The sequence below is a fragment of the Periplaneta americana genome, chromosome 7 (assembly GCF_040183065.1).
Source record: "Periplaneta americana isolate PAMFEO1 chromosome 7, P.americana_PAMFEO1_priV1, whole genome shotgun sequence".
Taxonomy (NCBI): Eukaryota; Metazoa; Arthropoda; class Insecta; order Blattodea; family Blattidae; genus Periplaneta; species Periplaneta americana.
This window is the reverse complement of record NC_091123.1, coordinates 168161259-168181570: the sequence shown is the minus strand read 5'-3', so window position 1 is coordinate 168181570 and position 20312 is coordinate 168161259. Positions and strand designations below refer to the sequence as shown.

The following is a 20312-nucleotide window of genomic DNA, read 5'->3' as shown; positions in this document are numbered from 1 at the left end:
AAACTTCTTTCAACAAAAATCGCAGAGCTTAAATATATCTACACATAAGTTGCCTTTTAAAATTAATCTCTCCCTACCGGTTTTGGGAATAGATCAAAAGAAAGACAGTCTTCTGTCAAAACTTTACTTTTCTGTTCACAATTGCTTGCACTCATAGAAGTCGTTCCTTATTACTACACTTCGTTGAATTGCCACACGCAGCATGCAATCAGGTTGCCGATGTACGGTAGTATAGAGGAGGTGAGCGACCGCCCGGTCTCGTAGTATAAGCAGTTCATGTTAAGAGTTGTGACCGGTCCAAATAGAGCAGCTACAGCTAATGTATACCTATGAAAGCACTTGTTTTTGCATTACTATGGTTGGAATAGTCAAAGCTTAACATTTGTTCAGTGCAGACAAGAATTCAATCAAACATACTACAATGAGAGTGTTGCTGTTCCAAACAATTGCCCCTGGAATACCCTTACCCCCGCAGCCAGTCTTGACCTGTTGGGGAACGTGGTTGGATGCTGTTAATTATTGTCCAGAAGATTACGGCAAAATAATGGAGGTAATTGATGCATTGGATAGCACAGACAGTTTCGCTGTTGCAGCTATAAAATAATTGCCTTCTCAATATTGGAAGATATTGTGTTCACTGACTCTAATTTTAAAATCGTGTGCAAAAGCATCACCCTGTTAGAATCGTCTAAACTACAACTCTCAGAAGCCCTTAATATAGTGGATAAAGTATCACAAACCGTTATCCAAAATAAAAATTCACTAATTTCAGAAAAAGTGAAATGTAAGTTGAGAAACATTATTGCTAAAAATTCTGCCTATTCACAACTTCGTATTATAAATGATGTGGTATCAGGTCACGACAAGACGTCTGAAGTTGGTGTACTAAAAAGTAGTGACTTTCCGTTCTTCAAATATGCACGTATTACATCGTGTGATGTTGAACGTACATTTTCCCAATATAAAAACTGTTTAAGTGACCATCGGAGGAGGTTCACTTTGCAGTCGCTCAAAATGTACGTAACTCTTCACTGCAATGCACATATTCAAGGATGATGTATCTTACATTAAATTTTAAGAATTAATATATCTCACTACAAAATAATTGTGTATTTACATGTTTAGACATTTCCTACTTCAAAGATCATTCATTATATTTCTTGAATGCAGGATACAGGTTTTATTGTAACCGCAGTATACTGCTCAGTGTTTACATCAGAGGCATACTCCATCCTTTGCACGCCCCTTTCTCATACAGTCTATACCGCGTGCGTAGTAAACCTTGCGATTCTCGTGGCAATTCCACGAAGTCTACTTATTACAAATATAATTTAAGTATCAATCTTTTATCTGTGCGGAACTTTAAAAGAGAAAGTGTGCAAACATAATCCACCTACCCTAGAGGCTTAGAATCTGGCTAGACTGCATTCATAGCCCCAAGTTTTATGCGTGAATACGTCGCTGATAGAAATGTTGTCAAGGTAGACGTCAGCAGTGACATCAACATCTCTTCTTTGCAGATACCTTGAAAACCAGGTAATCTTCTGCAAGAAGAAGCTTCTACTGAACACTTATAAGCTGCCATACACTATACATTGTCATTCTAATCAATTATAATTGTGATGGGTAATTAAGCATGGCCCCTATCTTGCTGCACTTTGATGAAGCCAAAAAAGGAACAATATAATGGAAAGTGGCTCATGGACAGATGGCAACATTGCATTGCAGGTTCACTCCTCATCACAAGAAGTCACGTCACGTAACATCGAGTGTCACAGCCTTAAAATACGGCCTCGGGGCACGTTTGTCTTTTTGCGACACCAGTGCGCATGTCTGAGTGCTGTTATTTACACGGCTGATTTATTTCCACGTGCGTTTTTGTGCCATTACGATTGCGAAGGAAATGCACGTGTAAATATAGCCATTACGTCAGCATAAATAAAATTATTTTCATTAGGCCTAATTTGCTTTTCTCTGCATGTTCTTCTATTTTCACATTGTAATGTATCTTAGCTTTTATCGCTGTTTCTTTCCTATTCTACTTCTATTTTGTTGTTTTTTTCTCTTAGTGATTTCTTTTCTCTGTTTTTTTTTCTGTGCACAATCCAATGCACGTGTTCCTCTTCTATTACTTTATTAATTTTATATTTTCGATCAGAACTTTATTACTATTTCTTACTATTCTACTCGTTATTTTCTACTCTCTGGCGTTGTACTACTGTTTTTCTTATAAGAGGCAAAATAGAGGAGAAAACAGAGGGAAAATTTAGGATCTTTTGTTCTTCCGGTTCTCTTGTTTCGTTTTCCTTTTCAATCTGTCTTTACTTTTTATGCTCTTTCACGTCTATTCAACTGAGTCTTGCGTCCATTTTTACGTTTCTGTTCTTCTTGTTATTGCTTCGATTCGTAATTAACTGCTTTTATTTCCTATTCTCCACTTCCTTTTCTTGCTCCATTCTTTATTTCCTGTTCTTGTTCTATTCTTTCTTTTGTTCTTGCTTCTATTCTTCTATTTTCATTTCCTGTTCTTGCCTCTATTCTTCATTTTCTGTTTTTCTATCTATTCTTCATTTTCTGTTTTCGTTTGTATTCCTCATTACCTGCTTTGTTTGTTTACTTTATATCCTTTACCTTTTATTTTTCTTTTCCTGTTCTTGGGTCTATTCTTCATTATTTGTTCTTGCTTCTATTCTTTATTTTATGTTCTCGCTTCAAATCTTCATTTCATGTTCATACTTCAGCTCTTCATTTCATGTTCATACTTCAGCTCTTCATTTCATGTCCATACTTCAGCTCTTCATTTCATGTCCATACTTCAGCTCTTCATTTCATGTTCATACTTCAGCTCTTCATTTCATGTCCATACTTCAGCTCTTCATTTCATGTTCATACTTCAGCTCTTCATTTCATGTTCATACTTCAGCTCTTCATTTCATGTCCATACTTCAGCTCTTCATTTCATGTTCATACTTCAGCTCTTCATTTCATGTTCATACTTCAGCTCTTCATTTCATGTTCATACTTCAGCTCTTCATTTCATGTCCATACTTCAGCTCTTCATTTCATGTTCATACTTCAGCTCTTCATTTCATGTCCATACTTCAGCTCTTCATTTCATGTTCATACTTCAGCTCTTCATTTCATGTTCATACTTCAGCTCTTCATTTCATGTCCATACTTCAGCTCTTCATTTCATGTCCATACTTCAGCTCTTCATTTCATGTTCATACTTCAGCTCTTCATTTCATGTCCATACTTCAGCTCTTCATTTCATGTCCATACTTCAGCTCTTCATTTCATGTTCATACTTCAGCTCTTCATTTCATGTCCATACTTCAGCTCTTCATTTCATGTTCATACTTCAGCTCTTCATTTCATGTCCATACTTCAGCTCTTCATTTCATGTTCATACTTCAGCTCTTCATTTCATGTCCATACTTCAGCTCTTCATTTCATGTTCATACTTCAGCTCTTCATTTCATGTTCATACTTCAGCTCTTCATTTCATGTCCATACTTCAGCTCTTCATTTCATGTTCATACTTCAGCTCTTCATTTCATGTTCATACTTCAGCTCTTCATTTCATGTCCATACTTCAGCTCTTCATTTCATGTTCATACTTCAGCTCTTCATTTCATGTCCATACTTCAGCTCTTCATTTCATGTTCATACTTCAGCTCTTCATTTCATGTCCATACTTCAGCTCTTCATTTCATGTTCATACTTCAGCTCTTCATTTCATGTTCATACTTCAGCTCTTCATTTCATGTCCATACTTCAGCTCTTCATTTCATGTTCATACTTCAGCTCTTCATTTCATGTCCATACTTCAGCTCTTCATTTCATGTTCATACTTCAGCTCTTCATTTCATGTTCATACTTCAGCTCTTCATTTCATGTCCATACTTCAGCTCTTCATTTCATGTTCATACTTCAGCTCTTCATTTCATGTTTTTTCTTCAGTTTTCTATTTCACGATCTTGCTTCTACTTTTCATCATCTGTTTTTGCTTCCAATTCTCATTATCTGTTTACTTTATATTCATAATTATGTGTTCTCATGCCAATCTGCAGGGAGTTCCTATGCACAAATAATGTTCCATCGACTTAATGTGGAGCTGTGGGGCAGCGTGTTCCGACGTACTGCCGCTCGCCGTCCGACAGCAGAGGCTGGAGTGGGCCGGTCTGCATAGGAACCCTGGGAAGGCGTATTCGTTCTCTTGACGAATTCTTGACGTTTGATTATCATGAACTTCGGTATAAAAGTTACTTTGTTACGTCTGTTATGCGGAACGACTGAATTTTTTGAGTGAAATTCTTACTTTTATATGACACAATCTGCGAAAGGAATATTGCCAGGAAATACCCAGGTTAATAGAATTTGTTTCCGGAAACTTGGGAAATGTTCCCATATCATTATAATCGTCCTGAAACATTCACAGACAACTTGTCTATGCTTCTGTAGACATGTATTAAGTGTGAACATATTCAGCAAATAAAAAAAAGCGCACAGCTACAGAAAGTAAACGATTTCCGTTTATAAGTTACAAGGGAAATTAATAATAATAATATAGGTACGCGACAGCCCATGGAGAGCCAAGGTCTAGTAGCCGACTGCTGACTTCACGTTCAGGTGAACGATCATCCAACCAATAAGGGAGTAACGTGTCGTCATCCTCGAGTCATGTTCTGGTCGCTTTAATTAAGAATAACACACTTATTTGTACATAGAAGATTATACATTAGTTTCAGAACCGTTCTGAAGAGAAACATTCCAGTTGCCATAGTCCATTCACTATTGATCCAGACTATTACCCGCGCACGTGTTAAACTAATCCCACTCCAGCCTGCTAGGTTGCAGCTTACTTATTTCAAATTCATTTTTACTCGTAAGCACCTGGGTTCGCATATGGAATACTACACCCTGATGACACGTATTATTCAACAGATTTCAGCTATTTGTACATTTTTAGAATTACGCCACACTTTTGCTATAAATCGTGAAATACCAATTGATATACCCTCCCCCCCACCTCCCGCAAAAAGAAAAGTACAGAACTTTTTCTTCCCTTCCGCCCTAAGTACTCCGGTCAGTGTTTACATAAAAGGCGGTTATTTTGAATAGACTGTAATACTCTTTCTGTGAGTAGCTAATAGTTTTATCGATCGAGCTATCTGTATTAGAAATACTCCATAAGTTATTTTATGCACGTATGTAATAGACAAATTGAAAGAGCTAACACAGACAGCGCAAATCTACTAATCTTCATACCAACCTCACGTTCTTTCCGGTCACACAATATGCGGGGAGGAAATGCTTTACCGCGGTACAGTTCCGTGATTTCTTTAAACACTGCCTTCCGTGGACGTTTCATTATCTAAACTAAATGCATTTGTATCATTCCGAACTTTACTCTGTAAGGAAATAAAGGATGAAAAAAGAATCGTAATAAAATTAGTTGATAAAGATATGAAGTGTAAGTACCAGTAGTAGTGTCAGTAGCAGTAGTAGTGTTAGTAACAGTAGTGGTGTCAGTAGCAGTAGTGGTAGTAACAGTAGTAGGCCCTAGTGTGCAGTAATAGTGTTAGTAGCAGTAGTGATGTTAGTAGCAGTAGTAGTGTTAGTAACAGTAGTAGTGTCAGTAGCAGTAGTGGTAGTAACAGTAGTAGGCCCTAGTGTGCAGTAATAGTGTTAGTAGCAGTAGTGATGTTAGTAACAGTAGTAGTGTCAGTAACAGTAGTAGTGTCAGTAACAGTAGTAGTGTCAGTAGCAGTACTAGTGCCAGTAGCAGTAGTAGTGTTAGTAACAGTAGTAATGTCAGTAGCAGTAGTGGTAGTAACAGTAGTAGGCCCTAGTGTGCAGTAGTGATGTTAGTAGCAGTAGTAGTGTCAGTAACAGTAGTAGTGTCAGTAGCAGTAGTGGTAGTAACAGTAGTAGGCCCTAGTGTGCAGTAGTGATGTCAGTAACAGTAGTAGTGTCAGTAACAGTAGTAGTGTCAGTAGCAGTAGTAGTGCCAGTAACAGTAGTAGTGTTAGTAACAGTAGTAGTGTCAGTAGCAGTAGTGATGTCAGTAGCAGTAGTGATGTCAGTAGCAGTAGTGATGTCAGTAGCAGTAGTTGTGTCAGTAGCAGTAGTAGTATCAGTAGCAGTAGTAGTGTCAGTAACAGTAGTAGTGTCAGTAGCAGTAGTAGTGTCAGTAGCAGTAGTAGTGTTAGTAACAGTAGTAGTGTCAGTAACAATAGTGGTGTCAGTAGCAGTAGTGATGTTAGTAGTAGTAGTTGTGTCAGTAGCAGTAGTAATATCAGTAGCAGTAGTAGTGTTAGTAACAATAGTAGGCCCTAGTATTAGTAGCAGTAATAGTGTTAGTAGCAGTAGTGATGTTAATAGCAGTAGTTGTGTCAGTAGCAGTAGTAGTGTTAGTAGCAGTAGTAGTGTTAGTAACAATAGTAGACCCTAGTGTTAGTAGCAGTAGTGATGTTAGTAGCAGTAGTTCTGTCAGTAGCAGTAGTAGTGTTAGTAACAGTAGTAGTGTTAGTAGCAGTAGTAGTGTTAGTAACAATAATAGGCAGTAGTGTTAGTAGCAGTAGTTGTGTCAGCAGTATTAGTGTTAGTAGCAGTAGTAGTGTCAGTAGCAGTAGTAGTGTTAATAGTAGTTATAGTGTCACTATTAAATTACAGTTTTCCGAATAATAGAATAATTTTAGAAATAGTAGCAATATACGGATACTTATGTTACGTATCATACGTTTGTAAAAAATTAAACAAGTACAGTGGACTGTATAATATGTCTACCTGGACAGCACCACTTACAAAGCTAAATGTCTTAGATTTTGGATTTATAGGCAATGACTTTGTGTACAATGCGGACAAGAACGTTGTCATTTGATTGCATATTAAAGTTAGATTCGTATTCTGAAAAGTACGGCAGTTCATGAAAATAAACTTTCGGCAGACGTATAATGTACTGCATCAACTGTCCTAGTGGCATTACTATTTTTTTGTCATAGACTAAACCTTTGAATCGCAATGTAATACAAAAACCGACAGGATTTTATGAAAATGTATTTTAGACTGTATTTTGTTTTTAATGTTTTCTGTGAAATATACCATGCAGTATACTCATGTATGTATAAATGGGGCATTGCTGTTATAGTCTGGGATTTTGACATGTGTTCATGAGTTAGTAGGAACATTTTCGGAACACACTATGTAATAAATATAACACTGCAAGTAAAAGGACTGAATTAAGGAAGGAGTGGCGGAAGCTCTACCAGCATATGCCGTCATTGTCTAGCTCCAAGATTGTCACAATAAACTTTCGATCTCGAGATAAGCGTCCAGGAATGACATGAGATGCCCGTCATCCGTGTCGGCCGAGGTGCTCTTCTGCACGCTGGGCCTGGCAACTATAATGCGAAGTGAAATGTTGGAATAATTGTCAGATTCTATATAAAGCGTCACGATTGTCGCGGCAGGAAGTTGTTCACAAGCTGGCGCCATGGGGCTCAGAGTAAGTCTGTTACATTTAGGTGGCTTTTAAACTACAAAATAGCTTTAACCGAAACTTGAATTGTTTTCGTTGAAGCTAAAAAAATTATACATGAAAGTTTATCATTTATAATAGTACATTATGCAACAAGTCTATAATGGTAGTAATTAAGACGCGAGTATGTTTGTTTATGAAACGAGCGCAAGCGAGTTTCATAATTTTCATACGAGCGTCTTAATTACCATTATAGGCAAGTTTCATACGACTTTTTATGCTCGACCATATTTCTAACTTTAAATTATTCATAAGTATTCATGTTATGGTTATCTAAGTGAAGAGCGGAACTGATCTTCTAAATTGTGAGATGTGCGCAGACGCGAAAGTATTGATTTTTTCCGAAACACGAATGTCATTGACCTTGATATAATCTAGAGAATAACATGAACATTAATATTGATATAACCTGGAAATTGATTTAGAATTGAAAAACTAGATGACAAATTGAATTTATTTGAATATTATTTACAATTAACGCTAATTATTATAGTAACAGAACATAACCTTTATGACAGTATTGGATTTCCAGCCTCCGTGACTTTTCGCTAATTGTCTTTGGATTGCATATCCGAGAAAAATCGAAACTTGCGCTTTCATATTGCTACAATGGTGTTTTCTGATTGGTGGAACAACTGAACTTTAATGAATAGGTGTACTTTAATGAGGTGCATTAAAGGGCTGCTACCAGGTGTATAATTACTACATTTCGGCACGGTCGAGCATAAAATTCTTCAAGTGTCACTTGGAGGACATATTTCTCACGAAATGTTTTACAATAACTTAATTCCTTTAGCATGTTGGAACTGATGTTGGTGTTTATAGTTTATTTCTTGAATTATAATTATATACAGAGTGTCCCATTTATCTTGAGCATCCAAAATAACTTCGTACGCAAACACCCAATGAAACATCATTTCATACAAAAGAGGTACAACTGAAAGGGTGAAATAATACTGATGGACAAGCAACCTTGTAGCGTTATTTATTAATGAGATATGTGTATTAACATTGTTTACCTAAATCACACTATGCACTTATTATTCAGTACTTCAATTAAGCTCTCCAAGACCTTTTCAAAATATATCACAGTGGGGTCGGTGCCTGGACGGCATGGTTCCTGTGCATAGTACTCTATGAAGTGGTTTGCCTTTAAGTTGGTGTAAACAACACGTAGTGCATTGCAGATGATACTCAGGGTCGTGTAACCCATTACATGTAGCTTTGGTTCTATTCCACTGAATACTGATGACTTGAGTGAGTGGTCTGTGCTACATTATTTTATTTTTATTTATTTATTATTTTGCTAATAATTATAACATAACATATAATATATACAGAAAAACATTAGCTCGCCCCTGAAAGAGTAGAACTCGTGCTCAGGGGCGGATTTCTGAATTGAAATTAATAAGTATGCAATACAATTTGTCTTATGTCTACTATGCAATTATAGTATATAAATTTAAATTTACAAATTTTCAATTTTTATAAAATCCATACATAACTTTTTAAATGTAATACTAGAACTATTAGAATTGACAAGATCAGGATATTTAAATATAAATTTGTTATATATATATATTTGTTATATAATTTGTTATACATATATATATATATACATATACATACATATTGTAAACCTAAGCTACGTAGAGTGGGTTACGCATCTGCGTATCTGCAATATAGACTTACTACGTATTGTTTACACCAACTTAGTCCAATCACTTCCTTTGTACGTACTATGCACAAGAACCAAGTAACGTTCTGTTTATCAGAATGACGCACTGTGATACATTTTTGCAAAGGTCTTGACGAGCTTAATTGAAATACTGAATAATAAATACACAGTGCTATTTAAAGGAACAATGGTAATACTTGTACCTCATTAATAAATAAGCTACAAAGTTGCCTCTTCATCAGTATTATTTCTCTCTTTCAGTTCTACACCTTTTTTTATGATAGAATTTTTCATTTGGTGCTTGCGTACAAAGTTATTCTGAGTGGTCAAGATAAATGGGACAACCTGTATATAGAAGAGGCAACTTTAATGCTCATATTTTCCAAACAATATTAAACATTCTAGCAATGGCTTATTCGTTATTGCACAAGAAATGGGACTTTTTGCATCACCATGACGATTTCGTTGGTTTCTCATTGGTGGTGTTATCAGTATGCACTTTTCTGTAACATGGCCTGCAATATCGTCAGATATTAACCCAGCAGATTTTATTGATTATGGGGCTAACTGAAGGAAGAGCAAACCTACGACAATTGGTGAGTTGGACTCCATCGCACACACTGGGCAGATATTCCAGGACACGAACTGTGTACAGCATTAAAGAGAGGCTGTTACTTGAATAAGAATAAAATGGTGGGCATACATAACATCTAGGATGAAGTTATGAAAATATCGCATTTCTTGTGTAATATGCCACAGTCAGAACTTTTGAGATTGTGTACAAAATAAAGAAGCTGTGAGCAATTATAATTATCTCTTACTTTTGAAAACCCCCACACATACTTTCATGCGTACTCAACTAAGGTGATTCACTTTCGTTTTCTAAATTGCATACAAAATACAGTATTGACAATCTCAAAAAAGTGCCAGAGGAATTATGAAATATCTTGGATTGCTTTAATAGTGCATTATGCAACGAGCCTGTAATGGTAGTAATTAAGACGCGAGTATGTTTATGAAACAAGCGCAAGCGAGTTTCACAATTTTCTTACGAGCGTCTTAATTACCATTATAGGCAAGTTTCATACGACTTTTTATGCTCGACCATTTTTCTAACTTGAAATTATTCATAAGTATTCATATTATTCTTATCTGACTGGGGAGCGGAACTGACCCTGTGCAATATCTCGTAAATTGTGAGATGTGCGCAGACGCGAAAGTATTGATTTTTTCCTAGAAACAAATGTCATTGACCTTGATATAATCTAGAGAGTAAAATAAAGATTAATCTTGATATAACCTTGAAATTGGTTTAGACATTGAAAAACGAGATGACAAATTGAATTTATTTGAATATTATTTATAATTAACGCTAATTATTATAGTAACAGATCATAACCTTCTGCGACAGTATTGGATTTCCAGCCTCCGTGATGTTTCGCTAGTTGTCTTTCGATTGCATATCCGAGAATAATCGATACTTGCGCTTTCATAATGCTACAATGGTGTTTTCTGATTGGTGGAACACCTGAACTTTAATGAGGTTCATTAAAGGGCTGCTATCAGGTGTATAATTACTACATTTCGGCATGGTCGAGCATAAATGTTTTTATTCTTGGTAAGTATTACCACGGATTTTAGGCCTAGTTCGAACCGCAGCCTGTCACATACATTACAAATGTAATCAAACTTATTGCTAATAAAATACTTTTTAAAATAACTACAAGGTTCTGGACATTCTCATTCATAGCTACTACATGCTGTAAAACTGTTTGTCGTTCCCTTTTCCGTTGTTTACACTCCCTCACACATTCTCTTAAACTCTTTTAGTGGCACGTTTTGGCGTCACCAATTCACCAATTTTATTTTCATTATAATCTTGTCTTTTTGTTTCACTTGCAATAAGCTAGCATATATTCTGCTTTCATCTTTTTCGCGTCCATAACACAGCAATACTGACTCTTGTAAAAATGATCAATTTTAATCTTCACACATATACGTAGATTTATAATGAATTCTTCCATTGTTTAAACTCATGAATCCCAATCTCCCTAGTATAGTAGACTCTTGTAGCTTGCCCTTCATCTCATAAGCGTATAGCCTACGTCATCATTTCATGTTACACACATTTAATTGGAAATCTGCTATCCATCGATTGATACAATAACAAAAGTGACGGTGCTGCCTCTATAATCAATTGCATTAACTAACTTAACCTCACAGAAAATATGTATAACACATTTACCCAGTTTGTGGGTCAACATAAGACGTTTCACGTGAAAATGAGACGTCCGACTACATTTATAAATTCTTATTCAAATTGGACGTATACAATTAATGGACAGAGTAACATGAAGTAGCCATTTGTTTATTGTTGTCACTTCCGGTGTCATTGTCATAGTTACAAAAATAGGCATTTCAAAGTGATACTTTTTCACTATCATATATGTAGTCCTACTTCAACATTTTAGTCATTCAATAATTGCGTCTGTGGTAATTCATCCGGGAATAACAAAAGATATTTCTAGAAAGGGGGAACCTTTCTACCTGTACAGGCACATGGCAGAAGGGGATGGGGATGAACATTAAGACTGGCATAGCAAAGAAAAGCATATGTATTTTCGTGTAGGCTATAATTTCTTTTAGGAACTCATTTCCGTTTACGCAATTTGTCATGTCATTTGTCACTTTAATTTACGTTAGGTAATACAGTAGCTACTAAATCGTAATTTCGTATTTCAAATTTCAAATAGGGGTTCGTTGATTTTTAACATTATTCGCCATATTTCTTCTGCGTTATTCCAGGGTAACCTGACTCGCAGATCCTAAAAATCTAGCCAATTGCAGAAATCGCTGCAAAACTGACAGAACAGACATATGGACAGACATGTCCAAAATTTTTTGTTTCCTGAAAACTAGCATTTTCGTAAAAGGTGTCGAAATATATATATTTCCACAAAATAATGCCGGAATATGATTTGATGAATTTTATCTATTTTAATCTTGGTAGATTTAATGTTATTCTTTCTGGAATTTCTTCCACAAATTTCTTAATCATTTTCTCTCTTTAGATTTCATTAAAAGTACATTTAAGATGTCTGCTTTTCATTTTGGTTACACTGCCATGTTCTAAATTTTAATGTAGGCCTACTTTGTTTAGTGATCAAGTTTTGCAAGCACGCGTTTGAAAGGTAAGTTGAAGGTTTATAAATATGGTTGTCTTACATATGGAAATATTATAGGCTACTCTCAAACACATGGACATGATAAAATTCAACAGATTTTCATGTTGTAGCCCTTATTAATTTCTCCTTTTTACGTTCTTTTTCAAGGTTACAGAAGTTCGAAAGTAATTAGTTCACATTTGGCATTAACCTGCAACTTAAATCCCGGAATCTTATCTTTTGAGTGTCTTTTACTTTTGACAGAATACTATTACGTAAGGAAAAGTTCTAGGTTCAAGAACATTTTTATTGTCGGGAAAAGACTTTTAATATCCTTAAGTTTAAGTAAGTTGTTTCTTACTCGAAGATCTCATTTCGAAACCTGTCTTTCCTTTTTATTGGCGTTGTTTACTTAGATTTGTTCCGAACTCCTCTGATACGGCAGCACACGCCATATAATTAGTTTGCAGGAGTACCATAAAACTAAGAGTCTTAGAAAAGATATAGAGATAAATTAATTGTTATTTTGAGGAATATTAACAGACGAATATGCTTAAATACGTTAACTATGTGTTACATATACGCACAGCTCAATGATTTACAACAAAATTCCTCATAATCGTCTTGACGCTAATTGCACCGTTGAAAAATATGTATGGTAAAAATAACTTGAAACTTTTTTGAAATGTGAAGGATTTATGTCTACTATCTCATGTACAATTCTATTTTCAGATTGTATTTATGATGCTAATAGCCCTAGTCGCTCTAGCTGGCAGTTCTAAAAATGTTCAAGGAGAACCGAGCAATGAAGAACAACCTACAGATAATAAGAACTTGGAAAACTCGATGCTAAAAGAAGGTGATTTAGAATCTGAATCTCACTCTATGAGCAAGAAAGTAGAAGAAATAGATAAGGAACGAAAATACGACAGAAAAACTACAAAAGTTGATCAGGAAGAGAAACAAAATTTGGGAGAGGTGAAAGAAGGTGACAATCCAAAAGTCTCCCAAGAATCTTCAGCCAAAGACGTCGTCCTATTGCAAGATCCTCAACAGCAGGACCATCAAAGCGAAAAAGATGATAAGAAAGCAGATTTTCAGTCAGACAGAATAAACCGTGCAAAACAAGGTGACGAAATGAAGGCAGACATGGATGCTAAAGACAAAAGACATGACGATGAGAATCAAACAAATAACTTGGAAAAGGAGAAGAAACTAGAAAGACAAGAAATACAAGTACACGAGAAATATGGCGAAGGCAACGAACATGCCAATGCTGAACACAATGCTGAAGATGATGCAAAAGAAAAGGAACATGAAAATAGGGTAGATCTGCACAAGGAGCAGGAAGTGGGGCAAAGCATCTTGAAAGAACACACCGAACACCACAGTGGTGCTGATCTGGAGAAACGTGAACAAGATGCATCACTGCAGCAGTTGGTGCACCTGCAAGGTACAGGTTATGAAGTGCATGAAGCTCAAGTCGAAGATATTGGTGGAATAGGTCTGTATAAGGAAGGTGATCCGGCGCAGAGTGAAAGCGGACTTAACTTCTTGCTCGGACACCATGGCCAAGGAAACAGCAATTTTCACGACTCTTCAGGTGGCTTCGAAGTCAGTCACAACGTGCAAACCATCACGCTTACCCAGAAGGTTCCCGTCCCTCAGTTCTACCCAGTGTACATTCCTACAGAGAAGCACGTGCCTTACCCTGTGGAGAAGCTAGTGCCGTACCCTGTCAAGCACCACGTCTCCCGCCCCGTCCCTGTCACCGTCACAGTGCACAAGGCTGTGCCCTACACGGTGCACAAGCCGGTCCCCTACCCTGTCAAAGTGCCGGTAGCGAGGCCTTACATAGTTCACGTGCCGGTGGAGAAGAAGGTGCCGTACCCTGTGCATGTGAAAGTGCCGGTACCGCAACCCTACACAGTGCATGTGCCGAAGCCTTACGCCGTGGTGGTTGAGAAGAAGGTACCGGCACCTTACCCCGTGCGCGTGGAGGTGCCGGTCTCGCAGCCCTACCCCGTGAAGGTGAAAGTGCCCGTGCCAGTACCTGTGGACAGACCAGTGGCCGTGCCTATTAAGGTGCCGGTCGAAAGACCTGTTCCTGTGCCCGTGGAAAAACCGTATCCTGTTACTGTCCAGAAGGAAATCCATTATCCTGTGGAGAAGAAGGTTCCGTACCCTGTTAAGGTGAGATAATCTGCAGCTATTTGTACACGTTTAGAACTGTGGCAATTTATGATGAACTCGAAAGGCATGATTTAATACCACAACGATTTAAATTAGCTTTTGGCCTTTACTTTAAACGAATTCCGAATCAAGCAATACGCAGTTATCAGATATTTGTTAGCAATGCATTATGAAATGCCACGTTGGAAGTCAGCCGGCTTACGGTGACTGCGGACGTGGGTTCTAATCCCGACGATGACAGAATTGTACTTGTGGACAAAGTTAAGTTTCCTGAGAATTTTTGTAGAGGTTCTCCTCTTTCCCCGCATCATGCCATCCTTATTCTCGGCTTCAATATTAATTTTCTTAATTTCCAGAACGGTGAGATGTGATGTAGTAATTTGACATAGGCTATAATATCAGGAGGACATGCTCGCTTTTGGAGAGGGAAGGACATACTAGTGAGACTTCATCGGAGCCTTAAGACGTGCAGACTGAATCAAATGATAACGCCACACAGCTGAGTTACTATATCTACAAACGCGTGACTGTTCTCACCTAAAAAATCATTTCAATTATAGGACCAGTAAGGCACATAAAGCTCATTACAGGCTATAGCGCTAGCCTTCAGATCCTTCCTCCGTATGAAAGGACAAAAACTACATTAGAACTTAACACTTACAGAAAAGTTTTCCTTGAAAAGATTATTCGCGGAAAGGTCAGAAAGAATTTTATTTAGTACGCTACAGAACTATACCAGTTGATAAATTAGAAAATGAAAACTTCAAGTTAACACCTCGGCGCATAGATATAGGCGACTATTGAATATTTTGTAAAATAAAAGTGATTAGAATAATAAAGAGTGAGATAACGGAGTTTAACGTACTGTATATCTATGTTGAATGGAAAAAAATACAAGATATAACATAATTTTTCTTAGAAACTTCACAAGTATTAGCAAAATAAATGTTTTGCTTTAAAATTGTTTATTTTTTTTTACAAAGATAAATACTGATTTTGTATAGCTAAACATGGGAATCCCCAATATTTCATATTGACCCCTAATACCTCATCACTGCTTTCGATTTAGAAAATGTCTTAAGTATTTTGCTCTATTTAATAACGACTCAACACAGTTACTTTCGTCCTAGTGGCACCTAAGAAATGTAACATTAACACACTGTCATGTTTAAGTAGCAGCAGCTTTTACCAACGACTCAACACAGTTACCTTTCTGCTAATGGTACCTAACAAACATAACATTAAGACACTGTTATGTTTAAGTAGCAGCAGCTTTTACCAACGACTCAACACAGTTACCTTTCTGCTAATGGTACCTAACAAACATAACATTAAGACACTGTCATGTTTAAGTAGCAGCAGCTTTCACTAACGACTCAACACAGTTACCTTTCTGCTAATGGTACCTAACAAACATAACATTAAGACACTGTCATGTTTAAGTAGCAGCAGCTTTCACTAACGACTCAACACAGTTACCTTTCTGCTAATGGTACCTAACAAACATAACATTAAGACACTGTCATGTTTAAGTAGCAGCGGCTTTTACTAACGACTCAACACAGTTACCTTTCTGTAATGGTACCTAACAAACATAACATTAAAACACTGTCATGTTTAAGTAGCAGCAGCTTTTACCAACGACTCAACACAGTTACCTTTCTGCTAATGGTACCTAACAAACATAACATTAAGACACTGTTATGTTTAAGTAGCAGCAGCTTTTACCAACGACTCAACACAGTTACCTTTCTGCTAATGGTACCTAACAAACATAACATTAAGACACTGTCATGTTTAAGTAGCAGCAGCTTTCACTAACGACTCAACACAGTTACCTTTCTGCTAATGGTACCTAACAAACATAACATTAAGACACTGTCATGTTTAAGTAGCAGCAGCTTTCACTAACGACTCAACACAGTTACCTTTCTGCTAATGGTACCTAACAAACATAACATTAAGACACTGTCATGTTTAAGTAGCAGCGGCTTTTACTAACGACTCAACACAGTTACCTTTCTGTAATGGTACCTAACAAACATAACATTAAAACACTGTCATGTTTAAGTTGAAGCAGCTCTCACTAATGACTCAACGAAGTTACTTTTGTCCTAGCAAACGTAACATTAAAGTGCTGTCTAATTGAGTTGCAGCAGCTTTTCGCTAGTGAAAGATTTGTTCAAAACAAGTATATGCATTACGACTTGCATAATATAAACTCGCTATAATAGTGTATTCAGTGTAGACTTTGTGTGTTATAACAGTGAAAATAAAGTTATATTTTTATTATGAAGGAGAAAAACTACTGTCAGTCATGGTATAACCAATAGGCAATGGATAATGTTCAGCTTTAGAATTATGGGCTCGCCATAGATGAAATGAGATAATTTCTATTACTTTACGGGATTAGAGATAACATCCACAATATTAGGTCGAATATTCGCTTGAAAGTCTGTATACAAGAAAGTACTGTAAAGGATAATTCGTATATGATAAGGTAGCGTTTCTGTAAACTAATAAGACATAAAAAAAACTGGCTTAAAATTTTCCTTTCACTAAAAGTTACAAATCTTTCTACTTGTCGTTACCTGAAGAAAAAGATATGCGTTTCACTTTACAAGCAGTAGCGGGATTGCTAACACATAAATCACGATTTAACAGATGCTACCTATTAAACTGTGTATTGTATTTACATCTGGATATATGTAATTCCCCATTCGTTCTATACATAATAAATCGGTGCGATAGAAATGGTTACAGACAAAATGTTCATATTTGGTTGGGAAGAAGTGAAGAACCACGGACAGCCGTGTCAAGAATGTGGAAACTCGCGATTCGAGAATTCACTCGGGCGTGGCTTGGGCTGATTTCATGATCGGCTTTTTACAAAGTTTTTCCAAATTTAAAGCGAATATCAAATAATACCATGGCGAACCCTCTCAATTCGCTGTTACCAATTTCAAACTTGCAATTGATATGACGATGTTAAATAACCAATTACTGAAGTATGTGCGTCACTGACTTAGCTCAGAGGCTAGGCGCGCTTATGCGTTGATCTGGAGCCACGCTCGGGCGGGGTTTGATTCCTTATTGGGCCGATTATGCAGAGTTTTGTTGGAACGGCTTTCTCCAACTATAATGCGAATGTCGGGAAATTCCATGGCGTATTCCAGCTTTTATCTCGCAGATCGTATTGGCAACTATTCTTCCGTGTTAAGAATTCTCTTTGCAGTTTGCTACCTACATAGTGAAAGGGTGATAGTCTGGGCATGGATAAATATATAATAGGATGCGAAACTTACTGAGTTTCCCGTAACACATACTAGAGGCGCTGTTGTAGAAATTGATCTTGCTCCCATCTGTTTGGGGGAGGGGCGTTATTACATCTAGCAGCGCACCAAGTAGCGAAAAGAGTAATTACTCCATGCATTTAGCAGCGCACCTGGTGATGAAAATGTTAAACTGTGCAGAAAGTATTCCCTCCCACTCTCATCGATATTCAAAACTAACCCAATTTAAAATAAAACATTTACATTTTTATTCCTCACAGCATCTTCTACTGAAAATTCTTACCGGAGCCAACAGGAAGATAAAAGAGACGATGTGTTTTACACCACCCAATTAAAATATAACCAGACAGAGACAAAAAATAAAGCAAAAGGTTAGATAATTGGGATTGTATTCTTTGGGTATTTATTGTACAGCGCAATGGAAAAGTCTGCAAGAACTACTTAGATAGTTCAATTTATTATATTACTATTACTTTACAATACATTCAACAACACTATTTTACAACGTCCATAAACATCACTGTTTAACATACACTGCTTATACACACACGTATCACTTTATGTTCACTTATTAGTAAGTTTCTCGTCTGGCCGCGAAACCAGGTGGCCCGGGTTCGATTCCCGGTCGGGGCAAGTTACCTGGTTGAGGTTTTTCCCAGGGTTTTCCCTCAACCCAAGATGAGCAAATGCTGGGTAACTTTCGGTGCTGGACCCCGGACTCATTTCACCGGCATTATCACCTTCATCTCATTCAGACGCTAAATAACCTAAGCTGTTGATAAAGCGTCGTAAAATAACCTACTAAAATAAAAAAAATTAGTAAGTTTCAGTCCGCCATCTTATCTCCTCGACTCTCGAGCAATATCTCGAACGGATAAATAGAGAACTCTGGGTAATGTACCCAACACGTAGTTCTAACGTTTACCACCTACGACGTTGGGCGCTGATCTTATTTCAGCCCCCCACGGCCAGATGGTGCTGACCGCAGGTTCGCATCCTATTATATATTTATCCATGGTTTGGGCCTCATAATTCTGAATGTTTCCTTTGTGGGGATGATAAACTTTAAAATGTTTGTTGAAAATTCTGGATTTTAAATATATCATTACAAGAAGCAAGAACTAAGAAAACAATTTAGGAAGTTTTAACTTTTGTATTTGTCACATTTTAGGTGCACGTCGACAGACCGTATCCTGTACCAGTAGAAAAACCATATCCAGTTAAAGTGGAGAAAAAAGTTCCATATCCCATCGAGAAGAAAGTACCCTATCCTGTGGAGAAAAAGCTGTACTATCCCGTTAAAGTCCCGGTCGAGAGACCTGTTCCAGTCCCAGTGGAGAAGCCCTATCCTGTACACGTTGAGAAAGAAGTGCCGTACCTCGTGGAGAAGAAAGTGCCCTATCCAGTGGAGGTGCACGTCGAGAAAGCCGTGGTTCATTCTGTGCCAATAACTGAAGAGAGCAAGGAACAAGGGGGCACTCTGGAGGACAGCTTTGGAGAAGGTCATCAAGGTTGAACAAGATTCAAAGTTCGAATTGAAGCGGTAAGAATTCGCTTTTGCGTTGTTTGCAGAATGATTCTTCAGCTAACAGTTTTGACGATTCATAAATAGAATCACTTTTGCCGCACTTGTAACACTTAAGAGAGCAAGGGTGTGAAAGATAACATGTTATTGTGTGTGAGTACAAAGTATCACTGTTACTTGTGCGCAAAATATGATTGTTTTACTGTATAAGGTCTGTAGCTAGACAATATCGTCGTTAGGTTATCAGTACGAGAGAGAATGAGTAGTGAAGTGTTTTGAAAACTTCAACTTGTTAGTATATATGATATTATGAGAATAAAATCTCATATGACAAGGCTGTTAGCTAATGCATGCTGTTACAACAGTCACTCGCCAAGTACCAACCCAAGGAAGTTAAAAAACGCTAATGACTATTCAGGAATATCTAAGTTAAAGAACTTGTCGTATCCAAACGAAATTACATACATTGTGTTTTACATAATTACATATACTGGTTGTTCATTGGTCACAACTCATTCTAAAAAGTTAATAACAGTTATTTTAAAAGTAAGAAAAAATAGGTTGTATTCATGAGTGGAAATATTTATTACACGAGATGCGCAGAGGTGCCCACTTGCATGTAGATGCATTGAATTTACGCAGGCCTAATAGAGAATGGTATTCAACACCTCTTAATAAAATACGTATTATAATAACTAAGGAGCGGATTCCTATGTAATTAAATATTATTTTTGCGTGTGATAAAACACAATTAACAAAGTTAAAAATTCCGAACATGAAGTTTCAAGTGTAAAACCCGAATTTTATTCTACATAGAAAAACATATTTTCACACAGAAATTATGTAAATACATATTTTAAGGAAATCTATTATAAACACATAAATCTTGGAGTTTTTTTTACTGAAATAATCTTTT

At 36.9% G+C, this 20312-nt stretch overlaps 1 protein-coding gene across 1 annotated transcript; it reads left to right on the top strand.

The window, feature by feature from the left end:
* The first annotated feature begins 7498 nt into the window (after positions 1-7498).
* LOC138702812 (probable serine/threonine-protein kinase kinX) lies at positions 7499-19948 on the top strand. Its single transcript, XM_069830109.1, has 3 exons — positions 7499-7510; positions 13118-14578; positions 19043-19948. The coding sequence occupies exons 1-3, from the start codon at positions 7499-7501 to the stop codon at positions 19385-19387; spliced, it is 1818 nt and encodes a 605-aa protein (XP_069686210.1). The 3' UTR covers positions 19388-19948.
* Positions 19949-20312: the final 364 nt, after the last annotated feature.